The 19,380-nt window shown below is 36.9% G+C and overlaps 1 protein-coding gene across 2 annotated transcripts in view; it reads right to left on the reverse strand.

Annotated features, from left to right (window-relative positions):
* Nucleotides 1-3,146: 3,146 nt before the first annotated feature.
* lima1b (LIM domain and actin binding 1b) overlaps nucleotides 3,147-19,380 on the reverse strand; it is a 34,561-nt gene continuing 18,327 nt past the window's right edge. For both annotated transcript variants that reach the window (XM_039663357.2, XM_089124930.1), the window contains exons 5-11: nucleotides 13,254-13,311; nucleotides 13,079-13,176; nucleotides 11,174-11,257; nucleotides 10,311-10,347; nucleotides 7,981-8,057; nucleotides 6,765-6,898; nucleotides 3,147-4,781 (exon numbers count right to left, since the gene is read on the reverse strand). In XM_039663357.2, coding sequence (XP_039519291.2) covers nucleotides 3,620-4,781; nucleotides 6,765-6,898; nucleotides 7,981-8,057; nucleotides 10,311-10,347; nucleotides 11,174-11,257; nucleotides 13,079-13,176; nucleotides 13,254-13,311 — 1,650 coding nt within the window. In that variant the 3' untranslated portion in view covers nucleotides 3,147-3,619. The remainder of the gene's footprint in view (nucleotides 4,782-6,764; nucleotides 6,899-7,980; nucleotides 8,058-10,310; nucleotides 10,348-11,173; nucleotides 11,258-13,078; nucleotides 13,177-13,253; nucleotides 13,312-19,380) is intronic.

Below are 19,380 nucleotides of genomic sequence, written 5' to 3' on the forward strand. Positions count from 1 at the left end.
TTAGTTAGTATGGATTTTTAAAGAAATTTGTACAGCTTCCAGGTCAAAACTAACTAAACGAATGCGATAAAAGTGTTAAAGGAAACGTAAGAAAGTTGAGTTACAATGTTAAAGGTACAATATGTAAGAATTTTGTAAAATCACTTGCACAGTGTGATATATTTCCTGCAGTTGTGTACTTAAAATATCCCAACAGTTTCCAAAGATTTTTTATTTCAGAGAAATTCCAATTTTAAATAAGTGGCTGTCCCTGAGAAAAATGTCGCCTGTCAGTGACGCAATATCCGCACTATCATCGGTTTCCGCTCATACTGCCATAGCCTGACATAACCCATGGTGTGACCGTCGTGGACAACTGCATAGTGCGTAACGTTTAGCGGCACGCAGTTCTTGTTTCTTTCAAACATAGAACATGGCAAGCAGACTTTGGGACAAACAAGGAGAGCTAAAATGAGGATCAACATCAGCGTGGCGTTTTTGAGACGCCGAGAGCTAGCGTCCGCGACTAACTTGGACTCGACAGAGTTTCTCGAGTCACGACTTGACCGCTTTATTAGACATGTGAGCAAATTTACATAAAACATATCAATGTTGGCCTATGTTAGATGATGAAATGTTAGATTATGGTTAGTACTGTATGTTATTCTAATGTTTCGTATAGCAAACGAACTAACACGTAGTATAACATTATAACTTTCAACACGCATTTAAATGCTGTTTAGTGTGATAGTGTAACGTTAGACCAATGAATCAGCGCTGCGTTACCTCAAAAGATTAATTCGTCTAATAAACTGACTTGCGGGTAAGTTCGGTAGAATTAAATGTTCGTTATGACCACAAGACTTGTGTCTGATATCTGTCTCTTTAGCAATCGTGACCTTCATACCACTTGTTTGCAATGTTTGCACTCATACCCATAAACATTATTAGATCCATCAGCTTGACAGCAAATCTCATTATTCAGCTCATCACTGCATCATCAACCTACGCCTTTGTTATTGTTGGAAACTGCGCCCTCTTGTGGCGAAAAAATCTTACATATTGTGGGGTCTAAGGTGTTTTGGGATCCTTGAGATGCTTTGACCTGCCCTGACATTTGTGCTATTTTTCAGTTGCATATACACATATTAATGGCACAGGTGAAATTACACTCTATTTAGCACAAACAGGGCTACCATAATATGTGAGCAACAAGTTTCTGAAAAAAGGCCACAAAACGCATACTAAATATGCGTCCACAATTCTTTGGACTAATGGAAGTTGTCACCTGGAGATTTTTCTTCAAAATGATCAGAAAATCATCCTGCCTAATCATTCACATAAAACAATAAATTCTTTTAAATCGTGAAAAACATTTTTTGTTTGCCAAGGCAATATGTGAATGGGCGTCACGGCCCAGCCCCATTGTGAATAATTAGTTGGTTCACACCTGAGAAATCAAAGACCTGCATAATAATGAGCCTTTCATTCAGGTCATATATGAAGAGTTCAGGCGCAAAAGCCTCTATAAGTGTCATTTGAAATTTTATATACATATATAAAATCAAAATCAGATGGAAGTTAAATGAGATGGAAATGTAGTCAGATCAGTAATGTTTGCCACTGTAATTTACTTTATAATTTTTTTATTATTGACATAATTATATAATTATGGGCCAAGCACTAAAGGTTCTGTAGTCCCTATTTTAATTTTTAGTTCTCTTATTATTATATTATCATCATTATTCCTCCCTAATGGGAGTTCACGGCAGCCTGCACTCTGTCCGCTTTCACAGGTAAGGTTTATAACTCATGAATAAATGTTTAAGGAACATAATTAATATTGGAATGCATTAATTAATAATATCTCATGAATAAACAAGTTGTTGCCTTTTGCATCACAACCTGTCCGACGTAAGAAAAGTGACACAACACCCTTCCATCTCACTACAATAGAATATTTCGGCTGCATCATGATTAAATTATGAATCTGATTTTGATTCAAATAAGTATGAATGATTTATTAAGCATTTATAACATGCGTGTTACAAAGGTTCATGTGTAAATGTCCCCATTTTATAATGATGCGGTTATTACTGTCTAAAAATTATTTTTAATGCAAACATGTTCCTGTTATATTATGTTGGGATTTGGAGTTTTGCATGTTTCTGCTGCAAAAGTTAAAAGTAAATACTGAGTAATTTTACTGATTGATTTTAAATTAATTATTGCTCACTGTAAAAAATATTTTCAAGATTTGTTATCACAACATATTTTCTTTTGTCAAATCAACTTTATAATTATTTATTCAGTTGAGATAACTTATTATTTTGAGTTTCTGATGATTAAATTAATCTCCTTCATTGTATTAACTCACTTTTTCCAGTTCAATCAACTTAAAATTTTAAGGCAACCCAGGTTACTTACTTTTTTAAGTTAAACCAACAATATTTTTTTTTACAGTGTAGTAATAAGAACATTTTTTCTTTTGTCAAATCAACTTAAATAATTTATTTAGTTCAGATAACATATAATTTTAAGTTTCGGATGATTAAATCATTCTCCTTCATTGTATTAACTCACTTTTTCCAGTTCAATGAACTTAAACTTTTAAGGCAACCAGGTTACTTACTTTTTTTTAAACCAACAATATTTTTTTTACAGTGTTGTTAGATACAATATTATATTTGTATGCTGCCTGGAAGTGTGTCCATTTAATCTAGATACTATAGCTGTGAGCAATCCTGTAGAAAGTGCAGCTTATCTGTGTTAATATAGGCCTAGACTCTAAAACCTTGATTTTATCCTATTTTACCTAAATTAAAAATACCAAGATAATAACAATATGACAGAATTGCATTACATGGCCATTTAGTCAACAGTCACAAATATTGTTATTGACCTTTAAGCTTCTGAAAAGTTGAAGATCCTCGATCATCCTGAGTTCAGCTCGACACGGCCTCGACTCACGCCTGAGGTTTTCCAGTTTAACACTAGATGGCAGTATTATAAAGGTTGCATGTGATGTTTTAGAAGCTTTATAAAACCGGCAAATTGGATGACAAGAAAATGCTTGCTGGCATTATGCATCTTCATTTATGTACACATATTATGACTTAAACATTCATCATTCAACATAAAACCAAAATTATGCACATTATATCCGGTAAAGTTTTGGTAGTGTTTATTGTGTAATTGTCCAATAATCTTTAAAACAGTGGAAAACGCTTTGAGATATGGGCTAGAAGATTAATCAAAATGTGTTTGGCTCACTGATTAACTGTCTGAGAATATTATGAATCTTTAGATTTGTTAATGAACTGGGATCAACACACATTCTTAGATTAACAAACAATAATAGTGATTTTTAAAAACTTTTTCGTAAACAAGTCATTTTTATACAGCAATCGAAACAAAACATACTTTTATGTTTTATAAAGGAAAAAAAAAATACTTTCGAGCTCTTATAAGAAAGAGGTCCATAGAAAATGATGTACAGTACCACACACACACACACACACACACACACTTACTTGGTTGTAATAAAGTACTTGTTTTCTTATTATGTCGGTTTTTCAGATCTCTACCATTTATATTTTCAGACTGAATAAAAGTTGGAAGGGATTAATGACGTATATTGTCAAACCAGTGCCACTTCCTCCTCATCGTCATCTTCATCATCATAGTAGCGATTCCTCTTGATCATCTCCTCCACGGTCAGGGCCTCCTCCCCGTCCCAGAAGCCCACGTCCTGGGACTTCCGATGGGCTTTTTCTTCCACGGATGTGTCCTGGAGCTCAGGAGAAGTCGTGGATGTTTTCTCCTCTTCTTCCACACGAGCTCTCGAAGGCCTCTGCTGTTGGAGCTCGGGCTCGTCTTTTGTTAGTTTTGGCTGAGACTCCTCATTTCTTTGTTGTAGGTCAGTTTGTTTTGGATGAATTTCCTCTGGCTCTTTTTTTGTTGGTTTTGGCTGAGACTCCTCATTTGTTTGTTTGGGAGCAGCCTCTTTTTGGGTTGGTTGTGTCACTTTGAGAATGGAAGAGGGCATCTTCTCCTTCCTCTCCATCTTCACAGGAATATCCTCTTTGAATAGGCTGTCGGTGTCCTTTGTCTTTTTATCTGGGATTTTCACCTCTTTATCTGGGATTTTGACTTCAGTTTTGGCCTTTGACAGCGAGCGAAGCTCCTCCAGCGAGCCTCGTCTGACTGCGGGAACCTCTTGCTGTGGTTTATTGGTTGATGTCAGGCTTGGAGCCACAGAAAAGGGCCGGCTGCGCTCTCTGAGAGACGAGCTTCGCCTCAGGCTTTTCAGTTCTGCTCTCTCTGAGCTCTTCTGAGCTGGTGGAGCTTCTTCCTCCGGAGGCCACTTTGCTCGGAAAAGCTTGGTTGGATTCTTCCCGACTTCAGCGACTGGACTGGACACTTTGGCGCTTCCATCGTTGTCCGCAGGAGGTGGCCACGCGACTCTCAGTTTTCTGGTTTCCACAGAGGCGGTGTGTGGTTTTTCCGTGGAGCTGGTCACATGACTCCTGGTCTCTTGAGCTGCAGTCACGTCAGTGTATTTGGCTGGTTGTGACTCCTCCGCTTTGGGCTTTGGTTGTACTGTAGGCTTCACAGGCTCTGCCTCGGAGGGCTTTGAGTTTTCACTCCCCTCGGGTCCCTCGTCGTTTGCTCGTGGTGTCCACATTTCCTTGTGCGGTCGGTGGCCGAAGCCCTCATCATAGTTGCCCTTAGATTTGAAGAGCTGATTGAAGTGAGGTTTGCAGTAGATGCTGCCATGCAGGGAAGCATAAGACAGCAAGCTGAAATGACAAGGACACTTTATTTTTACATGCAGGATATCTCAAATCTACGGAGGCGTATTGCATTCACATGAAGAAAAAAAATCTACTCTGTTTTTCTGAATTAATGAGTTAATTTTTCATGAGAAATTATTTTTTGCTGTTTTTCTGAATTAATGAGTTAATTTTTTGTGAGAAAAAAAGTTTTTGCTCTGTTTTTTCTGAATTAACTCGTTAATTCAGAAAAACAGAGCAAAAAAAAAAATCCATGAAAAATTAACTCATTAATTCAGAAAAACAGAGCAAAAAAAAAAAAATTCCATGAAAAATTAACTCGTTAATTCAGAAAAACAGAGCACATTTTTTTTCTCATGAAAAATTAACTCGTTAATTCAGAAAAACAGAGCAAAAACTTTTTTCTCATGAAAAATTAACTCGTTAATTCAGAAAAACAGAGTAGATTTTTTTTTCTTCAAGTGAATGCAATACGCCTCCGTACAAATCTGATCTCCTCAGGATTTTAAAGAAGTAGTTCACTTTAAAAAAAACTTTTGTCCATGTCTTTATTTCTTCAGTCGAAAAGAAATTTTTCTTTTCTTTAAATTTTTCTCCATATAATGGACTTCAATGGGAACCAAACGGTTCAAGGTCCAAATGAGAGTTTCAGTGCAAACTGTTCAAAGGGCTTTAAACGACACCAGACGATGAATAAGGGTCTTATCTAGGACGCTTCGAGTCATGACTCGAAAAAAAGTTCGTTCATTTTGATGACAGGAGAGTCACAAATGCGCATCACAGAACAGAGCAAGGCAAGCATTTGTGCTTATAAAACTTAAACTTTTTTATTTATTTTTTAAATGAGGGATCCTTTCGCTTGATAAGACCCTTATTCATCGTCTGGTGTCGTTTAAAGCCCTTTGAAGCTGCACTGAAACTGTCATTTGGACCTTGAACCGTTTGGTTCCCATTGAAGTCCATTATATGGAGAAAATCCTGGAATGTTTTCATCAAAAACCTTAATTTCTTTTCGACTGAAGAAAGAAAGACATGGACATCTTGGATGACATGGGAGTGAGTAAATTATCACCAAAAGTTAATATTGAATAATTATTTTATATTTAAAGCCCTATTGGGATGGGATTAGTTTATCATGGAGAGGTGGGTTAAAGTAATTATTACCAGAGCTTCTCAGTGATTTTAGTCTTGTCCGAATGTGCAATCTCAGTTATAATTACGGAAACTATCAGTGAAGATTATTGCGACTTTTACCTTCTGTCAAAAGGTCAAGCAAAATTATCTTGAGTAATACTAATCCTGTGAATATGTACACAAATATTCTGTCATTTCCTGTTTATAAAAGTAGATTTTCATGTAGTGGGTGTATGGGATGGTGATGGCGCAGAGGATAAGACACATGAGACCCGGGTTCAAATCCACTGTGAGACACCAATGTGTCCCTGAGCAAGACACTTAACCCCTAGTTGCTCCAGAGGCGTGTGACCTCTGACATATATAGCAATTATAAGTCGCTTTGGATAAAAGCGTCAGCTAAATGAATAAATGTAAATGTATGGAGATGGTGGGATGTCAAGTCTGTGGCAAAACTCAAGTGTTTTCCACATAACATTCAGATCGAAAAGAAGGGTTAAAATTTGTTAGAGGCACAAAACTTTGTTTAGCGTTAGGTAAGGCCTATTACCAACATAATCCAATCTGAATTTAATTAATACATCATTCGACCGGACCTATAGGTTTGTGTTTGTGCACATGATATCAGGAAGCAAGAAAAGGGCTAATGGCTGTCAAAATGAACGTGTTAATATATATGACTAATATGTTTTTTGCCACCATTGACAGTTTCTATTTTACTATTTTCTATTGGATATTCATAGAACCACGTATATACTAAATGAGGCAAGGGTGTAAAGTAAACAAAAAAAAAAAAAGGTTACATATGTCATTTTGGTGACTACTTTAAAACAAATAAATAAAGGCAAAAGATACCTGAGTTTGGTGTTACAGAAGGCACAGCGGAAGCAAGTTATATGGTAAATCTGCTGGTTGGCAATAAGTTTTTCCACCGGGTAAACAGTCTTTTGGCAGCACACACATCTTTCCTGGACAGGCAGATTAAATTTCTGTCCAGGAAAACACAAGAGTTATAAACATGTCTTTTGCAATGCAATCAGTATGAATATCAGATATGGTATGAAATCTCATACCGGAAGTTAGCAGACTGTCCCAAAATCTTTAAATTCATTTAAAGGAGAACTCCAGCGAACAATGAACCTTTGGTCTAATAAAACATCGGTACCTAGTCAATCGTTATCTGATATTTGTTTTCATGATAATCGAATGTAAAGAGTTTTATCTCTAAACACTGTTTAGCGTATAATGCTAGTACTGGGGGCATTGACTAAGTAAAAAGAAATCGCTACTTTATACCACTAACAAGGCTCAAAATAGCCGCACACTAACACAGAAACATACTGAGGCTCCATACATGCAAAACGAAGCATTGAGAACTTTGTAAGTGTACAGACCATTTAATAAGAAGATACTTTATGAAGACAGTTCACTTCGTGTATACAGACAGGAGCCATCTTAAAAAATAGTCTCGATAAGTCGATCCCCGAACGCGGTTCATACAGTTCAGAAGTTCGCTGAACTTCATACAGCTCAGATCACTCAGCACGTCGTTCGGGGATCGACTTATCGAGACTATTTTTTAAGATGGCTCCTGTCTGTATACGCGAAGTGAAGTGAAGTTTCTTCTTATTAAATGGTCTGTACACTTATAAAGTTCTCAATGCTTCGTTTTGCATGTCTGGACCCTCATTATGTTACTGCGTTAGTGTGCGGCTATTTTGAGCCTTGTTAGTGGTATAAACTAGCGATTTCTTTTACTTAGTCAATGCCCCCAGTACTAGCATTATACGCTAAACAGTTTTTAGAGATAAAACTCTTTACAATCGATTATCATGAAAACAAATCTCAGAGAACGGTTGACTAGGTACCGATGTTTTATTAGACCAAAAGTTCATTGTTCGCCGGAGTTCTCCTTTAATATTCATATTCTACCGATACACACTACCAACTTTATTTGACTATTAGTTATTATCAGTTGCTAAATATAACATTGATTTCCCCAGGTAGAATTAAATCTGTACATGCACATAAAATCAATTAGCATTTGTAGTCCAGTTTGTAGTCCACAGACCCTGAGCACTTTAGGAGGGTCCTTGCTCTCTGACGCAGGGTGTGCAGTGCTGGGACTCTCTGTGTGTACATGCTCTCCTAAAGGACACACAAAAACATGAGTTTTAGATAATGACTTGGTTTTGTTTTGTTTTGAACCGGTAATCTCTATCCATGACAAACAAATGAACAATACAATAAGCACTTAAATTAGAAAGTCATTTCATTCAAACGTTATATTTTAGTGAGGTTTTTCTACGTTTAAATTCACCGAGGATTTCCAGAGCAATGAAGGCGTGAAGCGGAATATTAAATTCTCCTGAAGTGAATGAATGCACACGCACACAAGGGTTTCAGCAGCTGTGGAAATTATTGTAACTATACTCTTGTGACATCTTTCCATGCCTTTACTCCAGATTGCATGCAAAAGTGTCAAGTGCATCTTTGCTTTTTTAACTGCGTGTCCTGCAGCTGCTTCTGTAGCCTTCAGGAAATCTCTGAAACCTTTTATAATGTGCTCCTGTTTCTCCTCAAAAACGTCCTGCCAAGTCTGATCATTCCACCAATGTTAACGCAGCTCTCTAGATAGAGTCTATAACTTTGAACATTCAATCAAGTGAAGGAAATACAAGCTCGTATTTTTCAGATATTTTACAGACGTCTGATGTCAATAACACATTTATTTCTGTCTTCATTTGGTGGCAACCCTGTCAAAGCAGACCAGCAACCCGTTTTTGTTGAGAACCACCCTCATATAACTAAAACCAGAGACAATTTATATAGAGACATGCCACTTCCTAAATCATCACTGTAAAAAAAAATATTGTTGGTTTAACTTAATAAAGTAAGTAACCTGGTTGCCTTAAAATGAGTGAGTTAATACAATGAAGGAGATTGATTTAACCATCAGAAACTCAAAATAATAAGTTATCTCAACTAAATAAATGATTTAAGTTGATTTGACAAAAGAAAAAATGTTGTCATGATTAGGGGTGTAACGGTACATGTATTCGTATTGAACCGTTTCGGTTCGAGGCTTCCGGTTCGTTACGCATACAAACCGAACGATTGCTTGGACCATTTTTCTTGCCTGCAAAATTCGTGCTGACGCGGCCAACACAACGTTGCGCAACATCCAAATGGCAAGTGTAATGAAAGCAGAACGAAACTGCGCTCCTCGTTATGTGCTTCACGGATCGTTTATCAGTTCGGACCAGCAACATCTGTGCAGCGCGAGCCGATCTCGATCAAGCAACACTGTTAGCACACCGCGCTAAGAGATCCGGTAAAGAAAACATTCGAATTTGCCACTGAGGTAATAACATCGCTGCGAGATCTAGTGAGATGCATTCACATTTCTCCGTTATTAACCGTAGATCTCTATTAGATCAAACAGCGCTGTCATGGAAACCAGGAGAAACATTGTGCCGTGAATGAACTAGTACTTTACGTCCACAGACCAGCAACATTCACCATGGATTTAATATAGTAACACTAACTGGAACCAGTTTGGCTGGAATAGTGAAATGCTTTCAAGTACTTCACACATCTTTTTCCAGCACTTCAAAATTCAAATATTATATAAATAAATATATATTTAAATGTTATTTTTAATGTGATGACCAAAACATTATTTGTTCATCCTTCAAAGATGACCCCTATTTATAAACCTGAAAGTTTCAAGATCTAGGAAAACTCACACTTATTTAAAAATATTTTTTTCTTTAAACAAATAGGAAATTTCTCTGGCATTTCTTTCTTTTTGCTGTATCGAAAACGTACCGAACCGTGACTTTAAAACCGAGGTACGTACCGAACCGTGATTTTTTTTGTACCGTTACACCCCTAGTCATGACAAATCTTGAAAATGTTTTTTTACAGGGGAAAACCCGTAACGCCAAAGACGACGGTTGTATGCACATGCCCCGCCCCTCCCACTGAAAAGCCAATCGTCTGCTTTTAACAGTCGGGAAACATTTAAGCCTATCGTCTGGTTCCACTGACGTTGATGTTTGCGACAGCGGAGACGAGAACCCTTGCATGCGTTGTAAAAGTATAGCCTGAAAAGGGCGTTTTAAACTTTATTTTGGGGCAACGTCATCAAACTTTTTCAGCCATTTGTATCATATTTTACTGCTGTTTCTATACATGCGGTTTTTATGTCCCGGTGACCAGTGAAAGTGCAGTTCTGACTCTCTGCCCATTCATTTAGATAGGAGCCTGGTCTTGTTAGTCCGAAACAGCTGCCCGGAGGCGTTGCCAAGATGGCGGCCGAGTGGCAGGACTTTCCTAAAAGGACTTTGCTAAAACTCACTATTCTCCTGAATTATAAAGGTTAAAGAATAGGCTCACCATTGATCTTCGCACAATTTGATGGAGGGAGTGTTTTCTGTAGGGAGAGAACAAACAGTCTTGTTAAATCTTAAGGTGAACTATTTAATGTTGTGACAAACATGTTCATTACCGGTCAAAAGCGTGAAATAATTCAGATTTTTAAAAGTCTCTTTTGCTCACCAAGGCAGCATTTATTTGATAAAAAAAGCAATAATTTTGTGAAATAATATTGCAATTTAAAAGAACTCTTTTCTATTTTAATACATCGTACAATGTAATTTATTCATGTGATCAAAGCTGAGTTTTCAGCATCATTACTCCAGTCTTCAGTGTCACATGATCCTTCACAAATCATTCTAATATGATGATTTACTGCTCAATTACAATTGGTGAGCAAATTTTTAAATTTCTTATTATTAGCAAAGTTGAAAACCGTTTTTGATACATACATAATAGATTTTTTTCCAGCATTCCTTTCTGATTAGAAAGTTGAACGCTATTCTTTGAAACACATTATAAATGTTGGAATTATTATTATCTTAAATCTTACTCACCCAGACATTTGAATGATTGTGCATCACAGTTTCCACAAAAATATAAAGCAGCACATTTTCAACATTGATAATAATCAGAAATATTTCTTGAGCATCAAATCATGATATTAGAATGATTTCTGAAGGGTCATGTGACACTGAAGACTGGGGTAATGATGCTGAAAATTCAGCTTTGATTATATAAATGACATTTTATAAAATATTGTACTATATACATACATATTCACATAGAGAACATATAATATTTTTTTAAATAACAGTAAATTCAGTCTGAACACATCACTAAAAGAAGTTAATTTTTGAAGGAAATGAGAGCACGTATCGTACCACTGTCTGTCCATCACCAGCAGGAGGCGAGATCTCCTTATGATCCACGACGGGAACGCTGTCCTCGCTTTCCGACTGCTTTGCCTGAATCAAAGTGACAATCACTCCACATCAGCACACTTTAAAAATAACCCAACAGTGTATGAAACATGAGTGTGTTTGTTCACCGTTTTTTACTCGGTACACCTACTCTCTTCTGATTCTCCATTGTAAAGTGCCCTTGATCATTGGAAATGTGCTAAATAAATTATTATTATTATTATTATTATTATTATATAATGTGGCATTAGTTGTCCTGGGGAAGGATGATTATATGAAAGAAGGATTTTTTTTTTATCTCTGTGGCTTAATCATTCCTATCACACAGTTTATTTTCAAGATACCGTTATTTATCATGATAACTCAGAATAGGTTAGCATTGGTGATGGATATAAGAATGATTATGTATTGGGTCTCGTGGACTATATAAGAACTTAGACTTGCTACTACTGTAAGACACACAATCTCATGCATTAGTGACCTGTAGCAGATCTAGAGAGGTGGAGCTTGTGTGTTTCTGAAAGCGCACTGCAAACACTGACCGAAACAAGCTACAGTATGTACACTCACCAAAAGGATTATTAGGAACACCTGTTCAATTTCTCATTAATACTATTATCTAATCAACCAATCACATGGCAGTTGCTTCAATGCATTTAGGGGTGTGGTCCTGGTCAAGACGATCTCCTGAACTCCAAACTGAATGTCAGAATGGGAAAGAAAGGTGATTTAAGCAATTTTGAGCGTGGCATGGTTGTTGGTGTCTGAGTATTTCACAATCTGCTCAGTTACTGGGATTTTCACACACAACCATTTCTAGGGTTTACAAAGAATGGAGAGAAAAGGGAAAAACATCCAGTATGCGGCAGTCCTGTGGGCCAAAACGCCTTGTTGATGCGAGAGTTCAGAGGAGAATGGGAATGTAGTGTCAGAATTTGGCGTAAACAGAATGAGAACATGGATCATCATGCCTTGTTCCCACTGTGCAGGCTGGTGGTGGTGGTGTAATGGTGTGCGGGATGTTTTCTTGGCACACTTTAGGCCCCTTAGTGCCAATTGGGCATCGTTTAAATGCCACGGCCTACCTGAGCATTGTTTCTGACCATGTCCATCCCTTTATGGCCACCATGTCCCCATCCTCTGATGGCTACTTCCAGCAGGATAATGCACCATGTCACAAAGCTCCAATCATTTCAAATTGGTTTCTTGAACATGTCAATGAGTTGACTGTACTAAAATGGCCGCCACAGTCACCAGATCTCAACCCAATAGAGCATCTTTGGGATGTGGTGGAACGGGAGCTTCGTGCATCCCACAAATCTCCATCAACTGCAAGATGCTATCCTATCAATATGGGCCAACATTTCTAAAGAATGCTTTCAGCACCTTGTTGAATCAATGCCACGTAGAATTAAGGCGAAAGGGGGTCAAACACAGTATTAGTATGGTGTTCCTAATAATCCTTTAGGTGAGAGTAACTATACATATTGATTAGTAAGTTCATTAGCTGCAGATGCAACAGAGACCAATCAGCTTGCAGGACCTGTCAGCCTGCGCAGATGTATATTACGAAAAAAGATTTGACATTTTATATCTAAATAATACAACTACTAATTTTCATGGACAATGATATTGGTCACAATTAAGAGAGCTTGCTTCATTTTCCATTTCTCCAATTGAAACGACAGTTAGACTTTAATAAGCCTACAGATACCCATTCACTTCAAGGCTGAATCCAGAACCAAACATGCTCAAAAACAAAAACATGCTTTTAATTTCTAACGATTGCATAAATTACATGAGATCTGACTGCACTTACTCTAATGTAACCCGTATCATCGTTATGTTTGTGTTCATCATACTCACCGAGCGTGGCACAGTAACGGGAGCCTGTCTGCTGACCGCGAGCTGATATTTCGCCATGCGGTCCCTGACAGAGGCGCTGCGCTTCAGACTGGAAGGACCTATGACGGAATATATTTTTGTAACTTTTCTTTTCAAAGCAACCTTTGTTTGACTGTGTGTGTTTCTTGGTATTTACCTTTGTTGGCCATGTGTGTGTCTATGTCCTCTGAGGTGCTGTTCACTTCTGTTTGCTCCTGAAGAATCAAGTAGAAAGTACAGTATTAAAACCGGTGACGGACTGAAAGAAATGTGTAGTGCAGACACAACAACGGCATTTACATGTAGAGCGAAGGAAACGGCACCCGCTATGATGTCCGCTGCTCCCAGGAAATATCCACTTTACTGTTAAAGGAGTAGTTCACTTTAATTTACTCACTCAGATGTCATCCAAGATATCCATGTCTTTCTTTCTTCAGTCGAAAAGAAATTAAGGTTTACATTCCAAACATTCCAGGATTTTTCTCCATATAATGGACTTCAAAGGTCCAAATGAGAGTTTCAGTGGAGCTTCAAAGGGCTTTAAACGATTCCAGATGATGAATAAGGGTCTTATCAAGCGAAACGATCAGCCATTAAAAAAAAACAACAAAGTTTAAGTTTTATAAGCTCAAATGCTCGCCTTGCTCATGCGCGTTCGTGACTCTCCTGTTCGAACTCGTTCATCAAAATGAACGAATCTTTTCCAGAGTCAATTCATTCATTTCATCCGTTGAATGAACCAAATGACTCGGAAAAAGATTCGTTCATTTTGATGAACGAGTTCGAACAGGAGAGTCACGAACGCGCATCACAGAACAGAGCAAGGCGAGCATTTGAGCTTATAAAACTTGAGCGATCGTTTTGCTTGATAAGACCCTTATTCATCGTCTGAAATCGTTTGAAGCCCTTTGAACAGTTTGCTCTGAAACTGTCTTTTGGACCTTGAACCGTTTGGTTCCCATTGAAGTCCATTATAAGGAGAAAAATCCTGGAATGTTTTCATCAAAAACCTTAATTGCTTTTCGACTGAAGAAAGAAAGACATGGACATCTTGGATGACATGGGGGTGAGTAAATTACCAGCAAAAGTTTTTTTTGGTTTTTTTTAAAGTGAACTACTCCTTTAACTCATGAGCCATAATGTAAAAGTCTACTAATACTCTAAGCTGATATGTAGCTGTAAATTAATGAGTTAAAATGTTAATTGCAAAGTTACTTAGAATGTCTGAAGTAGACTATTGAACTATCGAAATAAAGTGTAAATGTTATTTTTTATCAAGAAATGTAAAATTAATTCACTATTTCTAAGTAAATACAAAATGTGTGGCAAATGAAGTGTGAATTATGAATGAGTTTTTATATTGAACAACTAATTTATGCTTATATTTGTATTTGAAATGTAAATTATTCATATATTTCACAACATACTCAACTTACATACCGTAGAGTAACACAGCTTACCCTTACCCATTTCTCTATGTGTTTATTTATTTTTGGGAAGTCATCCGTCTATGCTATAATCCCATTTCTCCTTTATACAGTAGCACCTCAATGCAGAACATGAGATCCACGGGGAGGAGTCGGATCACGATCCAAGGGGTGGAGGTGGGTAGGATTAGGGTTGGGTTTAGGGATTAGGGGGCGGAGTTGGTTAGGTTTAGGTGTATGTAAGGTGGGAGGAGTTGGATCTGGATCCGACTCCTCCCCATGGATTTCATGTTCCGCAGTGAGGACCATCTCCCTTTATACAAGACAACATCATTGAAAAGAAAAGTACAAAGTTTACCCTATACCATAAATGCAACAAGATGGTCATGAAGACTACCTCAGATGTACAAGACTTTTAAAAACAAAGACAGATTGAAGACTGGTTTGAGCACAATTACACTGACCGCCTTTAAGAAAACTCACATTACGCCTGAAATGTGAAATTGCATTGAGAACATGAACGTAGATGTTTGGATAAACCAGAGAGGAGAAAGGCAAGGGCATGGACGGAGAAACAAACGGTGGGAGGTTTTATAGTCCTCCAGAGACCTGCTGGGGTTTTAAAGAGTGTGTGTGTGTGTGTGTGTGTGTGTGTGTGTGTGTGTGCATACCAGTCTCATGACATCATCACCACACAGCATACAACACAAATGAAGCAAGCAGACGCAACTGCCATAGCCGAGTGTGGCAAAACATGTTTGTGTGTATAAGGCAAGTATGCATACAACCAAAAACTCTCCTGTGAAGTTTTTTTTTTCAGAAGTAGTAGTTCATGTAGTAAGATTGAATTTATACTCATTATCCCTCAGTTTATTAAAACAAAATAAAAAAACATAGCAAGTGCATACGTCTGAACAATGGAAGTCGAGGGCCGGAAACAAGTACAAAAGCACAGACACGAGCACTACCGATCAATTTAGGTGAGATTGAACCAGAAAAAATGATTATTTTTAGCTAACGTTTCAGAAGGCAACTGTCCATGAAATTGAGTCTGCATTTGTCATTCACATATTTGGGTAGAAGGTGTTTTGTGCTTGTTTTAATTGTTTATTTGGGTACGTTTTAGTTTAATGTGACATTGTTACAATTACACAATTGTGTACACCAATAATGTATTTACACACAAGGCATGAGTAATCTTAATTAATAACATGTACTTACTGTAGGTTTAGGGTTTGCCTTAGTGTTAGTTGCATATGCATTATGAAATGTTTATAATACAGTAAATCCGTGTAGCACTTGTAACAATGGCACATTAAAATGAAGTGTTACACTGTATAACACATTGTACAGGTAAGTAAGCATTTTATTACACTAGTCTTAAATGAATAGTTCACTTTAAAGAAAACTTTTGCTGATAATTTACTCACCCTCACGTCATCCAACATGTCCATGTCTTTCTTTCTTCAGTCGAAAAGAAATTAAGGTTTTTGATGAAAACATTCCAGGATTTTTCTCCATATAATGGACTTCAATGGGAACCAAACGGTTCAAGGTCCAAAAGACAGTTTCAGTGCAAACTGTTTAAACTGTTTAAAGGGCTTTAAACGATTTCAGACGATGAATAAGGGTCTTATCAAGCGAAACGATCGCTCATTTAATAAATAAAAACAAAGTTTAAGTTTTATAAGCACAAATGCTCGCCTTGCTCTGTACTGTTCTGTGTGAATCTCCTGTTCGAACTCGTTCATCAAAATGAACGAATCTTTTCCATAGTCAACTCGTTCATTTCATTCGTTGAATGAACCAAATGACATGAAAAAAGATTCGTTCATTTTGATTTCAGGAGAGTCACGAACACGCATCACAGAACAGAGCAAGGCGAGCACTTGAGCTTTTAAAACTTAAACTTTGTTATTTTTTTAAATGAGCGATTGTTTCGCTTGATACGACCCTTATTCATCGTCTGGAATCGTTTAAAGCCCTTTGAACTGTTTGCTTTTTGCACTGAAACTGTCTTTTGGACCTTGAACCGTTTGGTTCCCATTGAAGTCCATTATATGGAGAAAAATCCTGGAATGTTTTCATCAAAAACCTTAATTTCTTTTCGACTGAAGAAAGAAAGACATGGACATCTTGGATGACATGGGGGTGAGTAAATTATCAGCAAAAGATTTTTTTAAAGTAAACTACTCCTTTAATGCATAGAAGTCTTGTGGGTTACACTTTACTTTGATGGTCCCTTCTGAACATTCTGTTAGCTATAAGATACTTTGCAACTACATGTCAACTAACTCCCATTAGAGTATCAGCAGGCGGTGCTACAGTACACGTCAACTTATTCGATCCCTAACCACACCAGTCTACTAATACTCTAGTGAGAGTTAGTAGAGATTTAGGTGCAATGTTACTATAGTCAACTGAATGTGTTCAAGGGACCATCCAAATAAAGTGAAACTGTGTGTATTTATTCTTGTGAAATGTAGATTACTGTAAAGATGTCTTTTCCTCTAATGTTTTCACAAACTAAAAGACTATGCGAAATGATTGTTTGTGCTAATCGACAGCATGTTGAATGTAACTTGTACTGAAGAGTGTTTTTAATGTGTGATGGGACTCAACTACTGCATCTCCGGCATTCTCTTGCCTTTGTGTTTTCAGTCAGCGTTCAGGAGGCAGGAAACCACTCAAACAACCGCCTCACTGTGATGGAACAATACACACTTGTTTCTGCTTCACACCCCTTTGGATCGGGGAATTTGAAAGAACGTGTCACAGAGCCGTAGCCACAAACCTAGCTAGCTAAGCTTATAGACTACGTTAAAAATAAAAAATAAACACAAAATCTTACTGCGTGAATCTCACGAAGCGGCAAAAAACATCATTTTTCCACAACAAACTTTTCCTTGAAATTCAAACTATTACTGTTTTTTCCATTGTGACATTTTTAAATAAAAATGTAACATTTTCCTGCTCAATTTTCATTTGCAAAAATAAAATGTTTGTAAAATTGAACTAACATTTAATATCAAAATATATATTTTTAGTTATTACCTTTTCAGTTTCTTAATCTGCTAATTTTACAATATTAACCGGATAAAGACATGAGCCAGAAAGGAGAGGCTCTTCCTTCAGCTGTCCCTGTAGACATTACACACCTTCAGTGGTGGAGGAAGTACTGAATCTCAGTACTTAAGTAAAAGTACAAATACCCAGATAAATATTTACTTTAGTAAAAGTAGAAGTAACACAATGACAACCATACTTAAGTAAAAAGTACTTTATTTTAAATGTACTTTAAGTATTAAAAGTAAAAGTACTTGCATAACAATTGATTCTCTTAATGACTATTTTCTAATGATTAATAAAACATTTAATTCTAACTCATTCAACCCAATACTCCTATAATGATGTTCAATAATGATGGAAAAAAATGTCACCATTTCTGAAACAAGCTTGCAATTAGGCAATATCGTGCTTATCCTTACTATATGTTTATAAATGTTTGGCAGTAAACGCGATTCATTTATGGTGTAATTCTGAACCTCTTGGCTTGCCATAATCCTAACCGAACCAAACATATATTACACACGGTGTGTTTCCTATGCACGTAAAAACAAATTTTCGCGTATGAGTTGCATGATAAACACACTGCGTGCGAGACGCATTTAGTGTGACCGGGTTGATATACTGTATCTATGGCAACCAAACGTCACTGGTGAGACAAACGTGCAACGAACGGACGGTCAGATTACGTTTTGGCAGGGGAGAAAAACTGATCAGAAAATGTAACGAAAATGTATTAGAAGTTGTAGAAATGTAGTGGAGTAGAAAGTATAATAATTGCTGCAAAATGTAACGAAGTAAAAGTAAAAAGTATGCACCATTTATTCTACTTAAGTAAAGTAAAAATACGTGAAAAATGTACTTAAGTAAAGTAACGAAGTATTTGTACTTCGTTACATTCCACCACTGCACACCTTTATCCTCCTAAAGAAGTGGAACTGATAATCAGTTTATTTGCTATTTGCTATATTTAATTTGCTATTGCAAGACTAAGCTTGCCATATGTCTTGAATATGAAGGAAGTTTTATGACAACTGTCATTAAGTGTCTTGTCATTTGCTCAGTTATGACATTTAATGAAAATATGACATTGTTTGAGGTGTCTTTGTTATGACACCTTGACATAAACCAATACATCCTAACCTGTCGATGTCTTTGTCATGACAACTTGACCAAACTAAGATGATACAACCTGTCATAAACATGACATAGCAGATTAATGATGAAACTTAAGAAAGCACCTAGCTTTATGGGTTAACATTACATTAAACTCTCAGGCGGTTGGTTTTGACATTTGCTGTCATGAAGCCATTACAACTTTTTAATGACAAATTCAATTAGTACCACAGTAGTTGAGGTCAAGAAAAATATTCATGACACAGTTATAATGCCTCATGACAGCCGATGTCAAAGCCAACCACATGACAGATTAACTTCATTTAATGTCAAGTTATCATGACAAAGACACTGACAGGTTATGATGTATTGGTTTATGTCAAGGTGTCATAACAAAGACATCTAAAACAATGTCATATTTGCATTCAAAATGTCATTAGTGAGCGAAAGTCACTTAATGACAGTTGTCATAAACATGCATAAACCCTATTTCATATTCATGACATATGAAGGTGTCATGTCAGTCTTACGCACACCCCTTCAAGTAAAGTGTTACCAGTATTTTCAGCAAACTCTATTTTATCGGGCTAGTTGGATTGGTTTTTAGCGATGAGAGCTATAGAGCTGCATTTATACTTGGGTTAGAGATCGCAAACCAAACCAAAACTGGACCAA

Source organism: Pimephales promelas, chromosome 21 (assembly GCF_988280905.1).
Source record: "Pimephales promelas chromosome 21, fPimPro1.hap1.1, whole genome shotgun sequence".
NCBI lineage: Eukaryota > Metazoa > Chordata > Actinopteri > Cypriniformes > Leuciscidae > Pimephales > Pimephales promelas.